Here is a 21,755-nt window from a genome sequence, read left to right as displayed (position 1 = left end):
AGATGCTCCACTAGACCGGGCTAAAGCCCTGCAATTTCTCAGCATTTGACAAGGAGTGTCAAACTGTGTGATATTCTGCAACCAGTCAAGGCTGCATTTTTTTAGATCTCAGTCAGCATAGACGGCATAGTTATTCTTCATGATTGAAAGAAGAAATTTTGAGCGATAGACGTGCTGTCCATTCAGTGTGTTTTACTATCTAAATGACCAAAGTGTTATTTATTTATCACAGTCCGTTGGGGCTGGGTAAAAAATATAGATTTTCCGATTAATCATGAAACTCATTTGAATAATGCCTGCTATCGATTCTTAAAATCCCAAGATTACTGTTTTACTTTTACTTCAAAGTTTACTTCAGTTTTGGTTGTTGATTATTATATCTGCTAAATGAAAAGCAATTGAACTGGACATTATAAGTGATATATACCCAAATTAATCAGAATTAGAATCTAATCAAATAATTAAAATGTAATGGAGAGTATGTGAATTGGAAACATATCAAATCGTGAAATCTGAATCAATACCCAGCCATGCGATCCTTAATTTCCGAAGTAATCCCTGTAAATTGTTTTTTTTAATATGAAGTTGAAGTATTAATGTTTTGTCACTGAATGATCGACACCTAGGTACTGTACATACTATACATTTCCTTGACAGCCTTGCTTTCACGACATATTCAATATGGCATCTACCCTGACTAAGTTCTATTCGGATTCATGTTTATACAGTTAAAATGGGCTAAGGATTGCATATGTCCCTCTTGTTTTTTTTTCTTTCTTGCAAGTCACCCAAATAGTATACAAACAAATGTAGATGGATTGGTTGTGTTCATTGCTTTATTAGATGCAAATAGAACAGCATGGGCGAGAAAAACAAGATATCACTGACAGGTCGCCCAGGTCTGTGCCATTAGAAGAAAATGCAAATGGTTCAAAGTCAGCTTGAACAGAGGGGTCAGGTGACAGGGTAACCCGGCCGGCCTCTTGGAGTTAGGCCTGCGACGGCTGTGGATTTGCATTCATGGATCTTCTTTCCATTGGCTTGTCATGTATCACTGCGCAGGCCATCACACATGAGTCATTAATCAAATGACGGCTCTATAAGCAGTATCATTTTGACTGGCCAGGCACCTTGCTTCCCTCGGACGTGCCATTCTTGAGGGTTTCGGCCAAGCCTGCCACACTCAGGTTTTTGTCATTCCATGATGAGTTTCACATTATCCGCCACATCCGAACAGCGGCTAAGTGAGGCGCCTGCTTTTTGAGAACTTAAGCTTCGCCTGTGTGACTCTGTTTGCGTTTGTATTTACAGGCGAGTCAGGTTTTGATTTAGAGGGGGTTAAAAAAATGTGCAGAGACCGTAGAGCAGGAGAGTGTGTCCTTCTTGGAAAGATGCTAAATTCATTAAGATTTTTCTTCCTCTACTCTTCTTTGTCCATCAGAAGCACCATTATGGGTTTTCAGGCTGCTTCCTGTTCAAATTCCTTTTCTTTTCTGCTGCTCTTGCACACAAAAGGTGGCTGCGCTTGGGGTGTAGTGGTTTTGAAATGTGAAGGGCCCTTGAGATCTGGGCCCTGTGTGGAATGGCGCAGGGGTTTGTGTAATGTCTCCAGCCAAAGCCAGCCTTTATCGAGGGCCATGAGGCCTAAATGGCCTCTCTTTGGTTAAGCACAAAGACAGCGTTTCTGGGTATTACAGAGACACAGAGAGGCTGGCTAATGATCTAAAACCCCTCCAACAATGTGGCACGGCTGCTCTCAGCGCTTTTGCCCCAGATAATCATTGTTTTGTGTCTCAGGTATGTCTCCTACCGTCTGAAAACCCTCTTTGCGTGATATTACAATAGAACCAAGGAAAATGTTCGCTGAGATTATTGGGGTTAGTCCAAAAAATTGCATGTTGAAAGGGAAAAAAATAATGGAGTTTAAAAACAAAACAAAAAACGAAAAGCAGTACTTCGACTTTTTTTTCAATATTTGTGAAGGTTTGTTATTTTTGCTTTTTAAAAAGTGCATGAAAGTATGGATCAAAACTGAAATAAGCCTTAATTTGTTGATGAATAAAAAGTGACGCATGAAAACAAACAACCAATGTAAAGTTTGCTTCACTCAAAATTAAGGTTAAGTTATTTAACGTTTAAGGTTAAATCAGGTTAAACAGTCGGTGCTGTATTGTGAATATAGTAATGGCTAAAGAATGTTGAAACCCCTTCAGCTATGACTATGTAATATGCTTTAATGAAAAGGTTAATACATAACAAAAAATATTAAAAGCACAAATTTCCATTAAACACTGTTTTTAAGAGAAATCAGTGCCATCCTTCAACCTGAAGATATAGTCCCTGACATGTAAAACTTGCCTGTTAAGGTTAATAGAAAGCCTCCATATCTAAAGTGCAGTCATAAACGCATCCAGTACCAGAACTATCATCTGTATAATCTCTTTTTATACAAAGTGTTAGCATAAACAAAATGTGTTGAATGTAGGTATGGTGATTGGAGTGGTACATTTCAAAGAGGCTGTTGATTGGAGTAGACAGGTCTGCATGTTGAGCGAATTAGTGCCAATCAGCACTCGGGTAAGTATAGAAGAGCATTAGATGAGTTTACAGCTTTTTATTTGAACTGTAAGAGATGTGTAAGCTTTGTGATTTTCTTCTGTAGTGCCTCTGAGTTTTAAGTCTATATAATGTTAATATGAATATAAACTCACAGTTTGATTTCATCTCCTTCACAGCCAAACTCACCAGTCAAGAATCTTACAACAACTTCAACAACAACATGGGTAACCCACGCCTGTCCCCACTACCCAGCTTGACTGTCTTGCTTCCTTTGGCACAGATCAAGCAGCCGATGACCTTGGGGACCATCACCAAGCGCACTGGGTGGGTTTCTACAGATTCTTTAACACTTCAAGGTGTATATCATCTTACATGGCAATTCATTTCAATATTGCTACTGGAATCCAACTGAAGTGCAAGACAAATTATGGTCTTAAACTTTGCTATTGAGCTACCTATTTATTAAAGAGATTGAAAATTCTCTCATAATTTACTCACCCTAATGCCATCCCAGATGTGTATGACTTTCTTTCATTAGCAGAACACAAACAAAGATTTTTTAGAAAACATATCTCAGCTCTATAGGTCCATACAATGCAACTGAATGGTGATCAGACCTTTGGCATCATTAAAGTAATCCATATGTCTCCGGTGTTAAAATCCATATCTTCAGAAGCGATATAATAGGTGTGGGTGAGAAACAGAACAATATTTAAGTCCTTTTTTACTCTATATCTCCAATTTAACTTTCAGATGTGAAAGTCATAAACTTGTGGGATAGCATGAGGGTGAGTAAATAATGAAAGAATTCTCATTTTTGGGTGAACTATCCCTTTAAGTCTTTAATGTCCTCAAAACTTGTGGTTTCTTCTGCAGTAGTTTCTGCTTAATTTTTTTGAGACTTGAGGTCAGATTGTTTGTTTATCAGAAACTGGAAAGACCTGGCCTGGTTGATAATATCTTAATAGATTGTTGTGGTCCCACTGTATAGTTAAAGACACTTATGTAAAGTGAGTCAAAGACTATTAATCTTTCAGGCAGTGTGGGCAAAAGCATTCGCCCATTTCTCATTTGTGAGAACAGTATCAGAGATCGTGTCAGAAATTTGAAACACACCATGATTTTGCATGAATTCTTGACTTGTACAGGACATACTTAGGTCATCAAACCCTCATTTGCCAAATGATTGCTTGAATGCACACAAACATGCAAACCTGTTTTCTCCCGCATATGGATCTTTGCTGTTCACAGTCATTATCCCCAAACCAGATGTATTACATTTACTGGACGTATAGAATGCGGTCACTCTCCGTGTAATATGAACACAGCAATAAAGATTGGTTGCCATATCTATGACTGCAGTACACATTTACTTACTGACTCAACATAATTATGACTTATTCCAATTGTTTATTTGTATTTAAATGGAAAGTTTGAATAGGAAATTCGCTAACGAAACAGTGGCACGTTGGGTCAATAAGTAGGCTGATGAGGCAGATTTTTACAAGGCCCTGCAGCTCATTGTCATGCAGAACACTTTGCGCTAAGGTTGTTTTAAGAGCTCTCGCTCGTCTAATTTTGGGCCAGTGCAATTTTATTTATGTATTTATTTATTTTAAGTATCGTCAGCACATAAGAAGCATCAGTTTGAAGTTTGAATAATTTAGGGTTGTGTTTGGTTTGCTTTCTGGGCGTGCAGACCTTGTATGCTCTCACTCCCCATTTACATGGCTTGTTTCTACAGACATTCTAAGACTACACATTGTGCTATTGCACTGACAGAGCAGTAGCAAGTTGCAGTCCCATTTCATTCCCTGTTTCTTTCTCAGTCTGTCTTTCTCTACGTAGCTGAGGCAAGCATATGTGGTGGCCGACAAGAGATGACCCATGTTGTGCAGCAATGGGTTGTGCGTCTGTGTGTATGTCAGTCAGTCAGCTGTTTCCCTGCACCCTCCTGTCTTAGCTCATATCCTCCTTGCCCATCAACATGCCCAAAAAACTCTGCCATTCCCCAGCCAAATTTCTGAGAGCCGCAGATCTGAGGGTAGAGACCTGGTCACCACATGGGAGGCCATCCGCCTTACAGATGGAGTCTCGGTATTAATGCAACCAGACGTTTGGCATCGCACCTGAATCAGAGTGGTGCGGGGGGAAAAGCAGGTTGAACCCCCTTCCCGATCTTCTTCCTCCGAGGGTATGATACTGGGCATGCTCAAATAAGCTGTGCTGGAGTCAAGCACCATTTGTACCCTGTGTGGGCTGTTGCAGTGTTTGTTTTTGTGTGTGTTTGTATACACTGTACAGATTTATTCATTCCCGTATGAATGAACAGATCTTTGTAGGCAATCATGGCTATGGAGCACACCAGTTGCTTAACTTAAATTAACATAGTCTTGATTTGATTCCCTTTTGGTGAAACGGTTTTGGGAACTCCACTTAAGCCTTTCTTAGAGGACACGCTTACATTTGTCACTTGTTACTTTTTGTCACTTGTCGCGTTAGGCCAGAAACGCTCTATGCAAGTACACAAATGAAGATGCAAATGCTCGGCCAAAGCATTGCATGCATGCAATCACATTGTACATACTTAACATGCAGTCTTGCTTTACTGTTGAAGGCAGTACTCAAAAGGGCAATAGAGTTACCTTCAAATGTCTGCCAGTAAACTAGATGTGGTGTTCTTCAGATATATAGAAATATTGACTCTTTAACTTGCTCAGTAAGATTCTCTTCAAACCGTTGTTCCATCAAGACAGTAGCTGAACTGAAAGAAAAAACTGACTGAAGAAGAAAATTTATACTAATGTCCGCTGTAGTACCCTTATGAAGAATTGAATTCTGACATTTTGGAAAGCAATGGTGTGTGAAATCGAGCTTGTGTTGCTATACGTGCTTGTGTTCACATAGTTGGGTGGAGGATAATTAAGGCCTTTAGATGACAGAAAAATGGAATGGGGCTAAAGCTAAATGGGACACAATGCAACCAGATTTTCCCACATGAGCATCATGGCACAACATCGAGCATGTGTGCCACCTGCTAGGCCTCAGCTACAACCAATGTGTGTTTTGATGTAGACTTTATTTAGATCTTTTATTCAAGTATAGTGCAGTATTAATGCTAAGGTAAGGGCACTTACACACTAGAGACATCTCTGACGCAGTGTTTGACGGATAAGATAAGAATGCATAAGATACATTTTTAGGAAGTGGAAAGAGCCGGTTTAGTTTGATACCAAGTGGGAATACAGCGAATTTAATTTCCAAAAGCTCCACCCACTTATCTGAAATTCTCATTAGTCAGTGGATGTCTACGTCAGATTGCTTTGCTGCAAAGTTAAAATTTATTCCACTTGTCATCGCTTTAAAAATTATCCTTGTGACACATCATTCCCTTTGAAATAAATCAGTTTGCAGTATTCTTTGACCTTACTTCAACTCTAGTGTGTAGGCAACTTAATACTTTAAAAGGAGCTAGACTCTCAGTTAAACGGTTAGTTCACCCTCATTTCGTTTCAAACCTTGACTTTCTCTCTGCAGTGGAACACAAAAAGCGGATGTTTTGGACTGACATCCTCTGATTTAAAGTCAGTGACACTCTCAGTAGTAATATCTTTTGTATTCCATGGAAGAGAGGAAGTCATACAGGAACAACAAATGGGTGAGTAAATTACTGGATTTTCAAGGTGGCAGTGGGAATAGTCCCCATGCTAATGTACTAAGTCAGTCTAAGAGCTCACAATGAGCAAAAAAAAGAAAAAAAGAAAAAAAAAAAAAACACTTGTAAGATTAACTTAAGTTTTTGCCCAAAGTTTTTCTAAGAAAATCTTAATGGTATAAAATTAAGTAAAATCTACTTAATGACACAATATTGATTAGAGTAAATTGAACTTAAATATTTTGTTAAACATAGTAACTTTTAGGTACAAATATGAAATCCATGGTACATTATCTTCCAAATTTAAAAGGACATATTATTTGAACTTTCCTTACAAAAACATGTTACAGTAAATCATCTACCACTTAACATACGGAAGTCTCCCACAGGGAAGCTTAATGCACGCTATGTAGTCTATGAGACAACTTCTTCTTGCATTACTGTCTTTATCAACAATATATAGAGCTGCGAAAGCAGACATCAACACTTGGTGCAAAAAACACGATGGCGGTGACGATCAACAGAAATTTGTTTTTGATCATGAACAGGTAATTTTGAGTAGAAAAAGAAATTCAGACTGCACAAAACAAGAAGTTACCTAATGAAACAACAAAATGAACAAAAATAAAGGTGTAAATAAACATGCAAACTGTGAAACCATGCAAGCTCACTAATTGTTCAGTCCCAGTGCCTGCTGGGAACACCAACTTCGAAAAGTTAATTATTAATTATTTTATTTGCCAGGGAAATTTACTAAAATTAGCAAATATTATATGACAAATAAATATGACAAGTTTTTCTACTTTAGGATTGAGACATGATGACACATTGTAAAGATAAACAGTCATGGATATTATTTACTTACAAGATTTTGTGTGGGTTGTTGGATCAGATTGGCACAAAGGAGGCTCCTTTGACCTTACAGATGTGATAGGCTTAGTGTAATTCATGAATTGAGTTTCTTTTGTGCCATTGTCTCATAGTGCAGTAACGAGTGTAGGAATAGCTTAGAGGGCTCTGGTGCTACCAAGCCATGTGAAATGTCATTCCGTGAAGCAATTGCGCAAATCACCTCATTTTAATGGCTTTCGAAGTGCAGCATTAGGCTCATGAGCATAGAGATAAACGTGTGAAAGATTATTCCGTTGAAGTGGGGTTGTTGCGCTCGACGACCACTGGCTCTCATCATGTTACGTTTGGATTCCTGTTAAAAGGCACCCTGTGTTCCCTGTAAACATTTCTTAATAATAAAGACCCTCGTTGCACTCTGCGTATTTGGACGCAGTCTGCTTTTTGACTTGCTTTTATGTTATTGTTATGGTTTAGAGTCAGGTCTGATCTTATTAAAAGTGTATGAGCGTGTCATATGATAGATAGTATGGTGTTGTCCTACTTTTTTCTAATACAATTGTGCAATTCAACTGTTTGCTTTTATTATTATTAGAGCCTGACCGATATGGGATTTTAGAGAGGGAAAATTCACTTATTACCGATATGTTGACCGATATAGCTAATTTTTGAGCTGGAATGAAAACAGACCTTTTCTATGTGGAATGTGCAAAGGTATTCAGAAGGCTGCATTCTTAAATATTTTAATCAAAGAATATTTTACATTATTATTATACATTGTCAACCAATTCTAGAAATGAACACTGAGAAAATAAAGAATAAATAAAAATAAATAAAAAATTAAATAGCTTAATAAACATCAGTACTGTTAGTATAAGTCAATTGCTGACCATTAAAATAAAGAATAAATAAAAATAAAATAAATAGCTTAATTTACATCAGTACTGTATGTTTAGTATGTCAATTGCTGACCATTTAAATAAAGAATAAATAAAAATACAATAAATAGCTAAATAAACATCAGTACTGTATGTTTAGTATCAGTCAACTGCTGACCATTAAAATAAAGAATAAATAAAAATACAATAAATAGCTAAATAAACATCAGTACTGTTTAGTATTAGTCAAATGCTGACCATTTAAATAAAGAATACATTTAGATAAAATAAATAGCTAAATAAACGTCAGTACTGTTAGTATAAGTCAAATGCTGACCATTTAAATAAAGAATAAATAAAATAAAATACAAATCAGTACTGTATGTTTAGTATGTCAGTTGGTAACCATATAAATAAAAATACAATAAATAGCTAAATAAAAATCAGTACTGTATGTTTAGTATAAGTCAATTGCCCACCATTAAAATAAAGAATAAATAAAAATAAAAGAAATAGCTTAATTTACATCAGTACTGTATGTTTAGTATCAGTCAATTGCTGACCATTTAAATAAAGAATAAATAAAAATACAATAAATAGCTAAATAAACATCAGTACTGTATGTTTAGTATCAGTCAATTGCTGACCATTAAAATAAAGAATAAATAAAAATACAATAAATAGCTAAATAAACATCAGTACTGTTTAGTATCAGTCAACTGCTGACCATTAAAATAAAGAATAAATAAAAATACAATAAATAGCTAAATAAACATCAGTACTGTTTAGTATCAGTCAAATGCTGACCATTTAAATAAAGAATAAATACAAATAAAATAAATAGCTAAATAAACATCAGGGGCCGGTTGCACCAGCTATACGTACATTACAACTTAGCCTAGTTGTGGCGTAAATGGGCACTAAGTCACAATTTACTCTACTAAATATTTGACCGTTGCACCATCAAACTTAGGTAGAATGTAACACTACGTATAAACTAAATATTTACGGCAGCCTCCGACCAGGAGTAACTGATGGAATAAAAAAGCAGACTCATTTAATGACATCAATGAGCTCAGGTTTTGGTTGACAGGCATCAGTTCTTTCGACATATATGATGATGTTGGCATTTACACTCATTTACATTTACGAGAGAGGAAAAAAAACGTACTTTTAAGCGGCACTTCAGCATGAAACCGTTCTAACGTTGCCGTTTTTAGGGTGCGTCGCCTGGTGTCAAGTTTCAGCACATTCAAAATATATATATTGCATACTAAAATGAATAAATGTCCATTTTTCCAGCCTGTTGTATTAGTATTTATCACCCCTCATTTTATTTAGATACAGTTACTATATATTATTATTTACACAGGGCAAATATACTATTTATTAAATCTACTTTTATTACGTATCCTATTTTAATGTCTGGAAAACCAGACTTTTAAATATTATATTTTATAAATGCAACGACTAGAATTGTTCGGTTGAAGGGGGTACCAAACTGTGAATCCTGAACAAAACAGTTTGGTGAATACATGTTTACACGCTGACAAGGTATGAAAGTAGCTATGTGGTTAGCTAGTTAGCTATAAGCTCGTTGCCACGGAAAGCAAAAGATGGACTTTATTTACTTTCCAGCATTGTGTCTCACCAACTAGGTAACAGCGAAGCGTGGAATCAACACTCATCAGACACAATCCACCACCGCACCATTGTCTGCTGAGCTGCAAAAAGATGCTCTGATGTTTACCTTTCAATCTGCTTCATTACTGACTGCACTAACAAACTATAGCTGGTTAACAGCAAACAGACATGAGTGACATGATTGTCAGGGACAAGGTTAACGTTATATTAGTTATATTGAAAAGGGAAAATGATGGGGTCATTGTTTATTAAGTTTCCAGTATGTATTTCATAAACTAGTTAGCAACTTAACGAGAAGAGACCGCTCAAATCCGCCCTGTCTACAGAGCCACCGTCAGCTCAGCTCTGTAAACAATGGAGTCGGAGTGCGCTCTGCTGGACAAACTACGCTGTGATGCCAGTTCTGAAGCATTGTTTTCTGCATTATATGTTCTGAAAAAAGTTTTCATATCGGCGCATATCTGTAAAATATACGCCGATACCGATATATCAGTCAGGCACTAATTATTATTATCTTTCCATAGATATTTTAAATCTCACAATCACTAACTTATCTCAGAATCACACTAACACCGAAACAATCATCAATGCTCCTAAATAAACCTGGGCTTTAATGTGTTTCCATCTCCATGGCAACACATTCATTTAACATTGGCGTCCATCCATTTTCACAGCTGGATATTTACAGAGTCCATTCAGCTAAAGTGTCTCTCCCAAGGGGAGAAGAGTACTGAGCCACTTGAGACGCAACCAAGCAACCTGCCGGTTTTATTGTGTATGTCAGTCGTGATTTTTGAGTATCTAAAGGCCTGTGTGCAATACAATGAATTCATTATTAAAAATGTCAAACACAATGGCAATCATATGCAAACTTACCCTGAACATTGTTTATCATGTTGTGCTGATCTCTCTTGCGACTAGTGCATTTGTTTGATCTTTAAAATTCATATTGATAAAAAAGCTGTATTTGCCAGGAAAAAGCAGGAAAGATTTATTAGATTTTCAATATAAATGATAAGGTTTTGTTTTACAGACTGTGATTCAGCTCTATAGTGAACTCATTCAATGAACCATCATGTGTATGAATTCTTGTGGTAGAGGGTAACAAAGTTGGATTTCATCTCCTTTTTATTGCTTTTGGGAAAACATTATTGGCTGTAAATGTTTACAGTCATCCATTGTTTTGGCTGAAGATCAGGGGTCCACTTCTCCACTTCTTTCTATTAACTCTTAAACATACGACACTCACATCTCATTTTAAAGACGAGCACTTAAACCTCTATGTATGTTCAAATTCTATTAGAATAGACCAAGAAATTGACCTAATGCCTTTTAACTCATAAATACCTCTAGTGTGTCATTTTATCCTCAGGCATTTGATGAAAATTGAGCTAACAATTTATGTTGATAACAAGTTGCTAATAAGTTTATATATTATTTTGATGGCCTGGAAATAAAGACACATTCAAATACAACATTTGATGGCTTTAAAGTTATTTGTCATTAAATATATCAATAAAAACTGTTTGCCCAATCAAATCAATAATAATGCTTTTTCCATCTATCTCTGTGTATCTGTCCCGCCATGAAGACCCTACCTCTTTGGGGCAGGATGTTTTTCTATTAAAACTCCATGGTGAGTTTTTCCCAATTCACTTCTAGCATGCTTTTGTATTTGCTTCAGCAATCGACTGCATTCATTCCATCTTTCATTTATTTCCAGGAACATTTACTTTTTTATTAGTTTATCTAGCATGCTGGGGGAAGAACCAATAGATTTGCTTTATATTGTTCCCTTTTTTTTTATTTTTATGTTTCTGTATGTGGATTTCACTGTTTGACTGTACTGCTCCATTTCCTATTGCCACATAAGCTTTTGTATATTTGTCATTGCTAACTTAATTTGTTTTAATTGAAAGTGTTGCCTATTAAATAATACTGCAATGTAAGTTACATAAAAGGCCATTGTGTAATTTGAAAACGCAGGTTATTTAAATTATTACATTACATGACAATGAAGAAATAAAGTTATAGTAGGAATTAGAAAAAAAATATTTTTTGTGTGTCGTAAGTAAAGATCTAAGACATCAGCCTTTCAGTTAAGTTAGAATATTCTGCTTTGGTGTCACTAAATTAATGGGAGAGAGAATAGAGTCTTTGTTCTGAGTTCATCACAAAATATTGTGTTTTGTTATGTTAGACAGCATCAGAGCTCTGTTTGTCAGTCCATCCTACAGTTTAAATGAAGCTTTTCTTCAAAGTAATCTCTCCTTCCCTTGCTTCGTTTTTCCCAAACAAAGATGACACAGATTGTTTGTTCGAAAGAAAAAAGAAAAGAAAAAATGCCTTTTTGTTCACATTCATGTTGTTGTCGTTATTACTTTATTGGCTAGTGACATTGGAATAAGGACACTGGAAAAAGAATGATCGCTACATCTGATGCAATGCAGTCGCAGTCATTCATCTGCTTCGCCCTTTAATTTGATGTAACAATTTTATTAAGTAATTGGATAATGGTATAATCATTGGCCTGAGTGTATATGGAGAAAAACATGGAGAGTCTCTTCAGCTTTATGAGATGCAAAGTTGGAGAAAGTTACTTTATGTTTGAAATGCAGATTATTATTGAAGTAATGCATATTTAGCAAAAGAATGGAGAGATAAAGTCAGAAAATTTTATAATTTCATAAAGTTGAAAAGTTCTTTCACTTTTTTTTTTAAACTAAATACTATTGTTTGCATTTTGTATTTGCACTACCTGCTTTAAGCTGATGTTCTTGTATAATTCATAGCCCTTCTTTGAAGATAAGGCTTCAAACTGGCCTTCTAGGATGCTATTTTTTATTTAAGTCATTGAACGTTTTCAGCTTTAATGTAGGACTCTCAACTTGGGCTGTAGAGTCCTTGGGGGGTCATAACATGAGGAATTAAATTTTCCGTGATCTTTTCACATGTAAGAGTTCATTGTAATATAAAAACATTCTGTAAGTTTCATAGCTCAAAACTTCCTCCTCAATGCAAAAAGAGCATTATATACAAACATATAAAGGGAGAAAAGTTATCAGCATTCAGTCAGTGTGGAGAAAGTGATTCTAATAGACGTGGGAGAACAAAATGCAAAACAGAAGGCTCACAGAGGTGAAATAAGATGGTCAGTTTCAGCTTAGCACAAATGCCAAAACATAAGGATACACAAGGACATACATAAAAATATACTGTATATAGGGCTACAAAAAAGGTCTTGTTACAAGAGCAGAGAAATGCAAAATATATTTAAAAAAAAAAGGTTCCCAAATGTAACTAGATTTTAAGCTATGCATATAGAATAAATGTCACAATTTTGTAGTCATTTGATGCTGCATGGTATATCCAAAAATATGTATAAACAAATAGAGTATAGGCTGTACAGTATTGGGCTACAAGTTACAAAGCTCTTTTCAGAATATCAGAGAGGTCTGGTCCAATGAAATTTCGAATTGAATTTAAAGCTGCTGTAAGTGCCATTTGTGAAGTGAACAGAATGAATGATGATGTACAACACTTAAACTTGGAGGAGATATATATATATATATATATATATATATATATATATATATATATATACACACACACACACATATCAAAGAAAGCTGTACTGACACCTGGGGAACATATATTTGCCAGCATTTCTCTAAGGAAAAGGAAAATCATGCTGAATCAGGCACCTTCCTCAACAATATTCCAATGAGATGAAACACTGGAAATGGAGGGGAAAAGTTTAGGTTCCTCCTAGTTTTTGATGAGGGCTTTCCTAATGGCTGCCATTAGTATAGTATGTGTGCACTGTGACTGAATGCCTTAGTCATGTCGAGATAAAGCTGCTGTACAGTAATAAATGTGTCACTGAGAGATATGTCTGCATTTTGCATGACCCTTTCAAGAGTGCTTTAACACAGGCCCCATTGCCTGATGTACACTGTCCCAATGGTCAACTTGTCACAGTAAGTGTGTAGAATTTTTCATACTTTCATCAAAAAAATGTAACAATCAATATTGCAAAGAAACTTTATGGTTAGTTGTTCCCCAACAAGTTGGAATAATACATTCCTATAAACCACCGAAATTAGTGACAATGCTCTGTCGTACTTTGCTGAAGTACTTTGCGATGGCGCCTCTTCTCTGCCTAGGACTGTAATGCAGAGCGGCTTTGATGGTGGACATCACAGATTGAATTATGCCCTTGAGAAAAAGCTATTAGCTCAAGTCAAGAGTCCTCATATGTTAAATTAAAAGTGGAAATGACATGCAAGGAGTCTTTTCAATGAATTAGTTAGAGAGAGAGAGAGAGAGAGAGTGAGAGAGAGAGTGTCAAAAGTCTCTAGAAGAAGCAGGGAAAATGCCAATGGGGGTGGGGGTGGGGGGAGAAATAATAAGAAGAATTTATTTGGCTTCTGTTTAGCAATGTCCTCCTTCTGTCTCTCTCCATCTCCCTAAATTTGTTTATGTTTCATAATGTATTGATTTTAGGATATTATTATTATTTTTTTTTGTAAGCTGCTCCTTTTGCCAATATTTGTTTAGAAAAATCTGTTCACTAAAAAATGACATGCTGAATCACTGCAACTTGAGTCATACTCTCTAAACATTTTAAATGAGACTAAAAGGAAAAGTGATTTAAACACTCAGACAGATCTACTCCAGTGGTTGGTCAAAAGTAAATTCAGACACAACACAAGTGTAAAGTGCTTAAAAAGCATTGCCATCCATCTACATAGTGCACTTAAATAAGAACATGTTGACCAAATCATCTGTTGACCAAAGCCTTTTCAAAGAACTCTTACCATACTTGGCAACCTTCAGAACGGCAGACGAGCGGCGCTTAGCTTCCTTGGCTAAGAGGCTGAAGCTATTCCGGCTTTTAGCTGAGACTAGCTCTTTGCAGTGTTTTTGGTCTCATCATTACTGGCATGACATTATATACCTTGAAACGTGTCTTTAGGAATAATGTCATTTCCAGATTGATTTTGCAAAACATTTAGTACTTAAACAGAAAGACATTTCTAAAAGGATACGGTTTCCTCACACTTTCTCTTAACTTTGAGGTGGACACCGTCAGCCTGTGATTTCAGAGAAATAAATGTTTATCACACCGAAGTTGGTTTGCTTTTTTATTAAAAAACAGCTGTGCACACATCCTTTACATTTTTCCGTCACGAGAGAGCATCAGCCATTTCAAACACCACCCAACAAGACAGCGTCATCTAAAAATTCCAGCTCTTCATAGGGATGGGAATCAGCAGGGACCTTGCGATATGATATTATATCAGCATCTGGGTCGCAATACAGTGCGATTCTTTATTTAATGTATTGTGAATGAAAACAGTGATACATCGCTACTGTATCTTTTACTCACTTGTAACTCATTCATTGTACTTCAGTGCTCTGCGTAACAAGAGATTAACTTCCTGCTTCGTGTCATCATAGAGCCATAGAAGTAGCGTAGACCATAAGCACGTCAGTGTCAGTAAAGGTGACCAGCGTCGTTCCAGCATGTTTATCATAACATGAAAACTCTTGCAGTCTGGCTGTACGGAGCATCCTTGCATATTAAACAAGTTATAAGACAGTGTTTTGCATTTTGGTCGAATAGCAATAATGAGTTTTCATTGACTTTATGGCGCAGTATGTTTTGTTTTCTCATACTTGATTGAGTGGGAGTGAGTCTGTGTTTTCCCAAAAATATTAAAGTGAACAATACACAAACCCTTCATCTGCATCCCTGCCTGGAAATCTGCTAAGCTCGTTCACTTCCCTGCTGCCTTGAACTCTGTGGTGGGCAGGAAGGATTTAAAGGCTTCTTTGAGCTATAGTCTTCACTGTTTTTCTCTACGGTCAGTGATGGTCAGGGCAAAGGAAGATTCTTTTCTAAGAGGGGGGATATGTGAAGTTTTCTGACATCAAAACTGTCTGGTTCACTTGGGATCCAGGTTTTATTATAGAGAGAAAGAGGAAACCGTGTGCTTTACTCGACTTCACATCCTGTGGCGGCTGGCTAGGCATGTTTGTTTAGCACTGTATCTCCTGTTCAGCACTGACAGACAACGAGACACACGGCTACTCCGGCCAAGGCGATATCCTGACAAACCGCTTGTATCGCCCCATCAACAGCACACACCACACTGCAGATATTTAGTTATTCATTCAACCTCCGTCCAAAGCCAATACACATGTGCCAATATCTCTCCCAGCTTTTCTTTCTTGTTTTTTTTTTTTAGTCCTATTCAACCAAAAACACTCGCCTGGTGTCGGCTAAACAAAGATGTCAGCATCACTCCTCGTCCTGAGAGTAATTTACGACTTGATGACAGTTTTAAAGGAAGTGACAGAGTGAGAGTGCAGCTCAGCAACAGGTCACTCAACACCTATTAGTATAATGCAAGGCTGGAGAGTCCTGGTTCAAAAGCTGGACAATCCATCCACATTAACTCTTTAGTCCAGACTTCACGCTCTAGAACAATTTCATTACAATTGCCAGGTTTCTTTCACATTTATCTGCCCTTTTAATGCATAATAGATATTTTTAGTTAGCTGTCTTCCATTCACATCCATTTGTGCATATTTGAGTGTGTATATGTGTGCATGGCTGATAGTATCTGGAGTCTGGTTTTGTGAAACGGCTAGTATTCAGTGCTTTGGGAGTCTCTTATACGTTTGAGATAAAGAGGGCAGGTTTTAGAGTGCAGGTTAGTGTAGGAGTCATACAATGATACCACACGGCTACTGTTCAAGGGTGAATTCTGTATGTGAGCCCTTATCACAGCACACAACCATTTTCTCTCATTCTGCAAAGAATATTTCAATATATACTCTATACATATATATATATATTTTTTTTAATAAAGTGGCAAGACTGGAGTGAGGCCTTCCAAAGCAGCTTAAGAGCCTCCATTTAAAAATTACACTTAAAAATAATAAAAATAATTAGTTGCACATAAACATTTTGACCTATAAGCATTTAATGCCAAAAATGAATGCAAGTCAAATTTTAATACTGTAAAAAGGCATTATATATTATTGAAGACTATATATTTAATAATTTATTCCCCCAAACTGGACCCACTGTAAAAAACAAAAAAAAACAAAGGAAGATAAATGTAATTAAAATGTAAATTAAAATATACTTACGCATTAATGTTGACAATATGTAAATTGTGCCTGTGTTTGAACTGAGAGTCAGTATTAAAAATAACACACCAACATATTTAAACACTTGGAAATTGGACAAATTGAAAGTGATGTTGATTTTTTTTTTCTTTTTTTTATTTGCTTGATTTATGAATGTATGATGTGTTATGTTCATTATTTAAAGACCCAGTGTTATATTTGTGGATATGCAATTTTCATCTGAAACACAAATATCATTCCATCCTTCCTTCCTTCATATTATATGTGATAAACTGCCTATCTGCCATACCCCCCCCCCCACACACACACACACTCTTTTTTTTTATTTTTTATTATTATTTTCCTCTTTGCTCATTTGTGTGTCTTTTTTGTAGCAAAGCCAAGCTGGCTCCCCAGATCTCCCCCAGTAAGTCTATTGGTGGAGAGTTTTGCGTGGCTGCAGTCTTCGCATCCTCTCGCTCTTGGTTCATCACCAACCCCAACATGAAGAGAGAGAAAGGTCTGACATGGCTTACGACCATATATACTGTACATGGACCAGCCTTTTTTGTACATTTAACTTAAATGATATTATACTTTTATAATATCATTAATATTATAAAACATTAACTAACTTAAACATTAATTATTCTGTTTGTGCTCAAATTGACTTATTACATAAGCTTCCTAAGTAAAATTGTCATGGTTACTGTGGGATTCTTGTATTAGGATGTTTCTGTAATACAACCCCAGCGTCCTATTTTGTTTTTTTTATTTAATTGATCAGTCTTAAATCTGTATTTTTTTAAATCCACAAAAAATCACATCACAAATCACTGAGATCACAGTGATAAACTGTAATGCTAACATGTAACATGGTACCATATAATATATTTTTCTCTAATAACTTGCTCTTTACTTTTCACCCCTGTTAGATCAGTCACGCCAGGCCGTCGTTGAATCCCTTTACATCCTGAGTTGCTATGGAAACCTGGTGGAGCATGTGCTAGAGCCCCGGCCAATCAGCACAGCGCAAAAGATCGGCGACGACACACCCCTGGAGCTGAACACCTGTCCGAGAGCCTATTGGAATCTCACCAGGTTCGCACCCACTTCACCTGCTTTTACACTTCACCTTCTGTCAGACAGAAGCACCTGACACAAGCCACTATAATCGCAGCATTTACATAAAACAGCTTGTGCCTTAATGAACGCACATCAACGGCAAGCAAATGCTTAATGTCACAGCTTGTCACTGAGCCAGACTGTGAGCTCAGTCGTAATGCGGTAAAGCTTGTGACCGACTTTATAAAATGAAAACAGGCAGAAAGATGCAGGGGTTGCTCTTAGAATGGCTTTCTGATCTAATTGTAAATGTTAAATGATTGTATGTACCGAGCTGTATAGCTCGTGCAACCCACATGAGACTGGAGAAATGGAAAGTCTGCCAGGCTGCAGGAAGTTGAGTCCATTATATCTCAGCTGGAGACTGTTATATATATCTGGCCCTTTGATATGCACTTCCTAAATTGATTTCTGTGTTTGTTTTGAGTAGGGCACCGCAGTGGAATGAGCTACAACCACCTTTCAACAGCAACCACCCCTTGGTGCTGGCCTCAGACTTCGTGCAGTACCATCAGTACCTCCTGGCTGGCTGTAAGTTTGTGTGTGTGTGTGTGTGTGTGTGTGTGTGTGTGTGTGTTTGTGTGTGTACAGTGAGTGAGAGATAGAACAGGCAGCTCATAAAAAGGTTAGTGCAACATAGCATGACCCCCTGATTAATGCTGTCTGTCTCACTGGAGACGTTTGTTTTTAATGTTTTTGGTGCCTCATGCTGCGTGGGACCCACTGCTAAAAGACATTAAAAGACACACTACTAAACCAGAAACACGCACAGTAATCTCACAATCTCTCCTTCTGTTTACCCAGCCTCTCACTACTTTTGTTTTTTAAAAGGTCACAGAAGATAAGCCCCACAGTTCCATTTGGCATAGCAGTTGGTGAAGTGGTTTTCATTCTCTGGTGGTGTTGTGAATCAGGGCTTTGTCACTCCATAGTACATCCCTGCCCTGAAACACAGCATAGCGCCAAATTAACCCAGCATTCAGATTAAACCAATTAGTGTGGTTTTAAACCCATGTAATTTAATAACAAGTGCACAGAGAAAGGGAGCACTTTGGGTTGACATATGAAAGGCAAGAGAATGCAGCTTGAGGGCAAAGAATTCATGGATGACCACACATTTAATATATCTTGAATAAGTGAGCATTGTTGCGTTAGCTGGATAATCATAAACAATAATGAGTAATTAGCTGTCTGGGTCCTTCAGGCCAAGCTTCACATTTCTTTCTGCTGCTGAAGCCCAACTGCTCAAGGCCTAACGGGTAGAATATTCTCAGGAAGTCGCTCTAATCGCCATGCATGTGTCAGAGTGATGAAATTGCAAGATGTGAGCGATCATGGCAACGGTTCGGCGTGGATGTGACCAACCAGGGGGCAAAGAAAGGCATAATGAGCTTGCTCAATGCATTAACATTAATGTCTGATTATAATAAGTAAGAGATCTTTGCTCTATGCACTTCTGTTACAATGAATTTCACCGACCTGAGACTCTAGTTGTGCTGGACAGCATGTGCGTATGAATATGGGATGTTTGCCCTTTGGCCCGCGGCCCTCAGTGTGCCAGGTGGCCCACAACTTGCCACCTTTGATTCCTCGCTATGTGAGTTTAGAGAGGAATTGATGCAGGAAACTTATCGGCATGTGGGGAGAAAACCAATCTTCACCTCCTCCTTTAAAGGGTCGGTTGAGGCTAAATGAAAATGCGGTCCTCATTTACTCACTCTCATGTTTTTCCAAACCCATTTGACTAACTTTCCTCTCTGGAACACAAAAGGAGATGTTATCTATCCCTTTGATTCAACACAAAGTAGGCAGCGTACCTAAACCTTGGGCGCTAATGTTATCAGGCTCTCATTTGCTTTGTAATTACTTTGTAAAAGGCCACTCTGAAGAGGGGAGAATAAAAAGAAAGATGGCGGAAGAGAGCTAGAGATAGCACTGTAGGACAGTTACTGTTGATAGGACAGTTCCCAGGCTCAGCGGGCTCAGAAATGGGCGGGGCATTTCTCTTCCCTCAAACCATGAAGACTGCAGCAGAGCTGTGTGATTGACAGCTCTGGTCTTGCTTCTAGATTGGATGACCTGGCTGATTAAAAATGCAACATGTGGATGGTAGGGTCAGAGGAGCTGGAGCCTGCATGACTGGTGATAAAAGCAACCGTGGCGCCACTTCTTGGTCACTATCTCCACCTGTCCATCTGCACAGCCTTTGGCAGCACTCGGGAAGGGGAGCATTACCCAGCCACTGCTGATGATACCCAGATGATGGGTTGATAACAAGGACACGGTGGCCCAGTGAAACTCCTTCGGTCCCACTGACTGCGCTCAGGGAATCCTCAGCTTGCGACATTAGCTGCCGTTTAGCAGAGATAGTGGCGGCTGTTTGTCTGAGAGCTCCCTAATGAATGAGACTGGATTTCTTAAGGAAAGGTGTGAGGCTTTTATTCATAGCTGGAGGAAGGTACGGCCCACCCGCTTTTGACCAGGCTTTCCATGACCTTTTCAGGATTAAGTACGCCACATTCATTTACCATAGCGGCATACGAATTCCTGTACTTTCAGAGAATGTTTTGCTTGTATTGAATGTATTGTTTGACAAAGAACTTACTTCTCAGCCATTAAAAAAGCATGTTCTTTAAGCATGCAAGCGTGAAGTAGAAATACATTCCCGGACATACTAAATTGGGGAACTTGAACTTTGTTGTTTGGTCCGTATGTACAACTGTATGACATACTACAAACCCCCCCCCCCGCACTTCTGATTCTCAGTGGATGTAATACGGGTATTGTTTGCATACTGATTCTGGAATACTGTGAGCATAGGTGTGAGCAGAATATACCCAAACACCCCTGACAGTATACTTTGACACCTCTGACTGGCTGCAAAATTTACTCATCAGCTTAATTTTGTTCTCGATTCTCTCTCAGCCTCCAGGGTGTGCTGTTCATCCTGCTGTCTGTTAACTTGAAAAGAGATCTGCCTCTCACCTCTGGACACTTTTATAAACCAAACCCAAAGACTACAATTCTTCACGAACTTTGTACCTGGCTGTAATTGTGACTTAAAATTTATTTTATTTTTGTGGTGATCTGCAGGGAAAAGCCATGTGTGATGAGGAGGAGGGTGCCGTGTGGCTCGCTCTCTCCCGAACTGCCGCATCCTGCTAGGCCTTATCCCTCTCCTTGGGGGCCGGGCCGTGAGTGGCCACCCTCCTCCTCGTCACACCATGCTTAATACAAAAATAATAAAATAAAATACATAATATGATCAATAAAATATAATTTAGCAAAATGTTGGTGCCTTTTTTTGTATACATTTTTTATAATAAAGAGTTGTGGTACTGTGTTGGGTCACCCATTGATGTCTAAAGGTGCGGTCACACATACCTTCTCACGCCAAAATTCCGCGGGTGAAGATGGCGTGGGCGGATGTTGAGCGCGTGTGAAACCAGCAAAAAGATAATTGTCAAGCAGCCATTTTTAATGCTGCACTTTATACTCAGTGAGACTTACGTTAAGAAACTCGCGCTAAAATAGTATCCTTGTACATTGTGGATATTCAGCTGTTTACAAAGCACCGCCCACACAGAGGTCACCATCAAACCAAGCAACTTCCTTTTGGTCAACGTGGCGATTTCGCCTGTCAAAGTTTACCAAACTTGAACTCGAGGCGAAATCAGCGCAAGGAAATTCTTCACCACTGGAAGTCAATTGTGCGGGTTCCAATTGAAATGACTGTATTTTACCCATAGAATTTCGCCGTGCAAAGATATGTGTGACATTAAAGCAATGTTACGGTTGAGTACAAGTTAAGTTCAATCGACAGCATTTGTGACATAATGTTGATTACCACAAAAATTAATTTAGACTTGTTCCTCCTTTTCTTTAAAAAAGGCAAACATCTA

The 21,755-nt window shown here is 37.8% G+C and overlaps 1 protein-coding gene across 7 annotated transcripts in view; it reads left to right on the top strand.

Annotated features, from left to right (window-relative positions):
- LOC127430254 (BCAS3 microtubule associated cell migration factor-like) overlaps window positions 1-21,755 on the top strand; it is a 302,893-nt gene that overhangs the window by 86,009 nt on the left and 195,129 nt on the right. For 4 of the 7 annotated variants that reach the window (XM_051679932.1, XM_051679931.1, XM_051679930.1 and 1 more), the window contains exons 16-19: window positions 2,736-2,883; window positions 17,124-17,248; window positions 17,664-17,829; window positions 18,284-18,384. In XM_051679932.1, the coding sequence (XP_051535892.1) occupies window positions 2,736-2,883; window positions 17,124-17,248; window positions 17,664-17,829; window positions 18,284-18,384 (540 nt within the window). Of the gene's footprint in view, window positions 1-2,735; window positions 2,884-11,176; window positions 11,222-17,123; window positions 17,249-17,663; window positions 17,830-18,283; window positions 18,385-21,755 lie in introns of all 7 variants that reach the window. The other 3 variants (XM_051679928.1, XM_051679927.1, XM_051679926.1) reach the window with 1 other exon arrangement.

Source organism: Myxocyprinus asiaticus, chromosome 39 (assembly GCF_019703515.2).
Source record: "Myxocyprinus asiaticus isolate MX2 ecotype Aquarium Trade chromosome 39, UBuf_Myxa_2, whole genome shotgun sequence".
Taxonomy (NCBI): Eukaryota; Metazoa; Chordata; class Actinopteri; order Cypriniformes; family Catostomidae; genus Myxocyprinus; species Myxocyprinus asiaticus.
The sequence above is the reverse complement of the archived record's forward strand: the minus strand, read 5'-3'. Positions and strand labels throughout refer to the sequence as shown.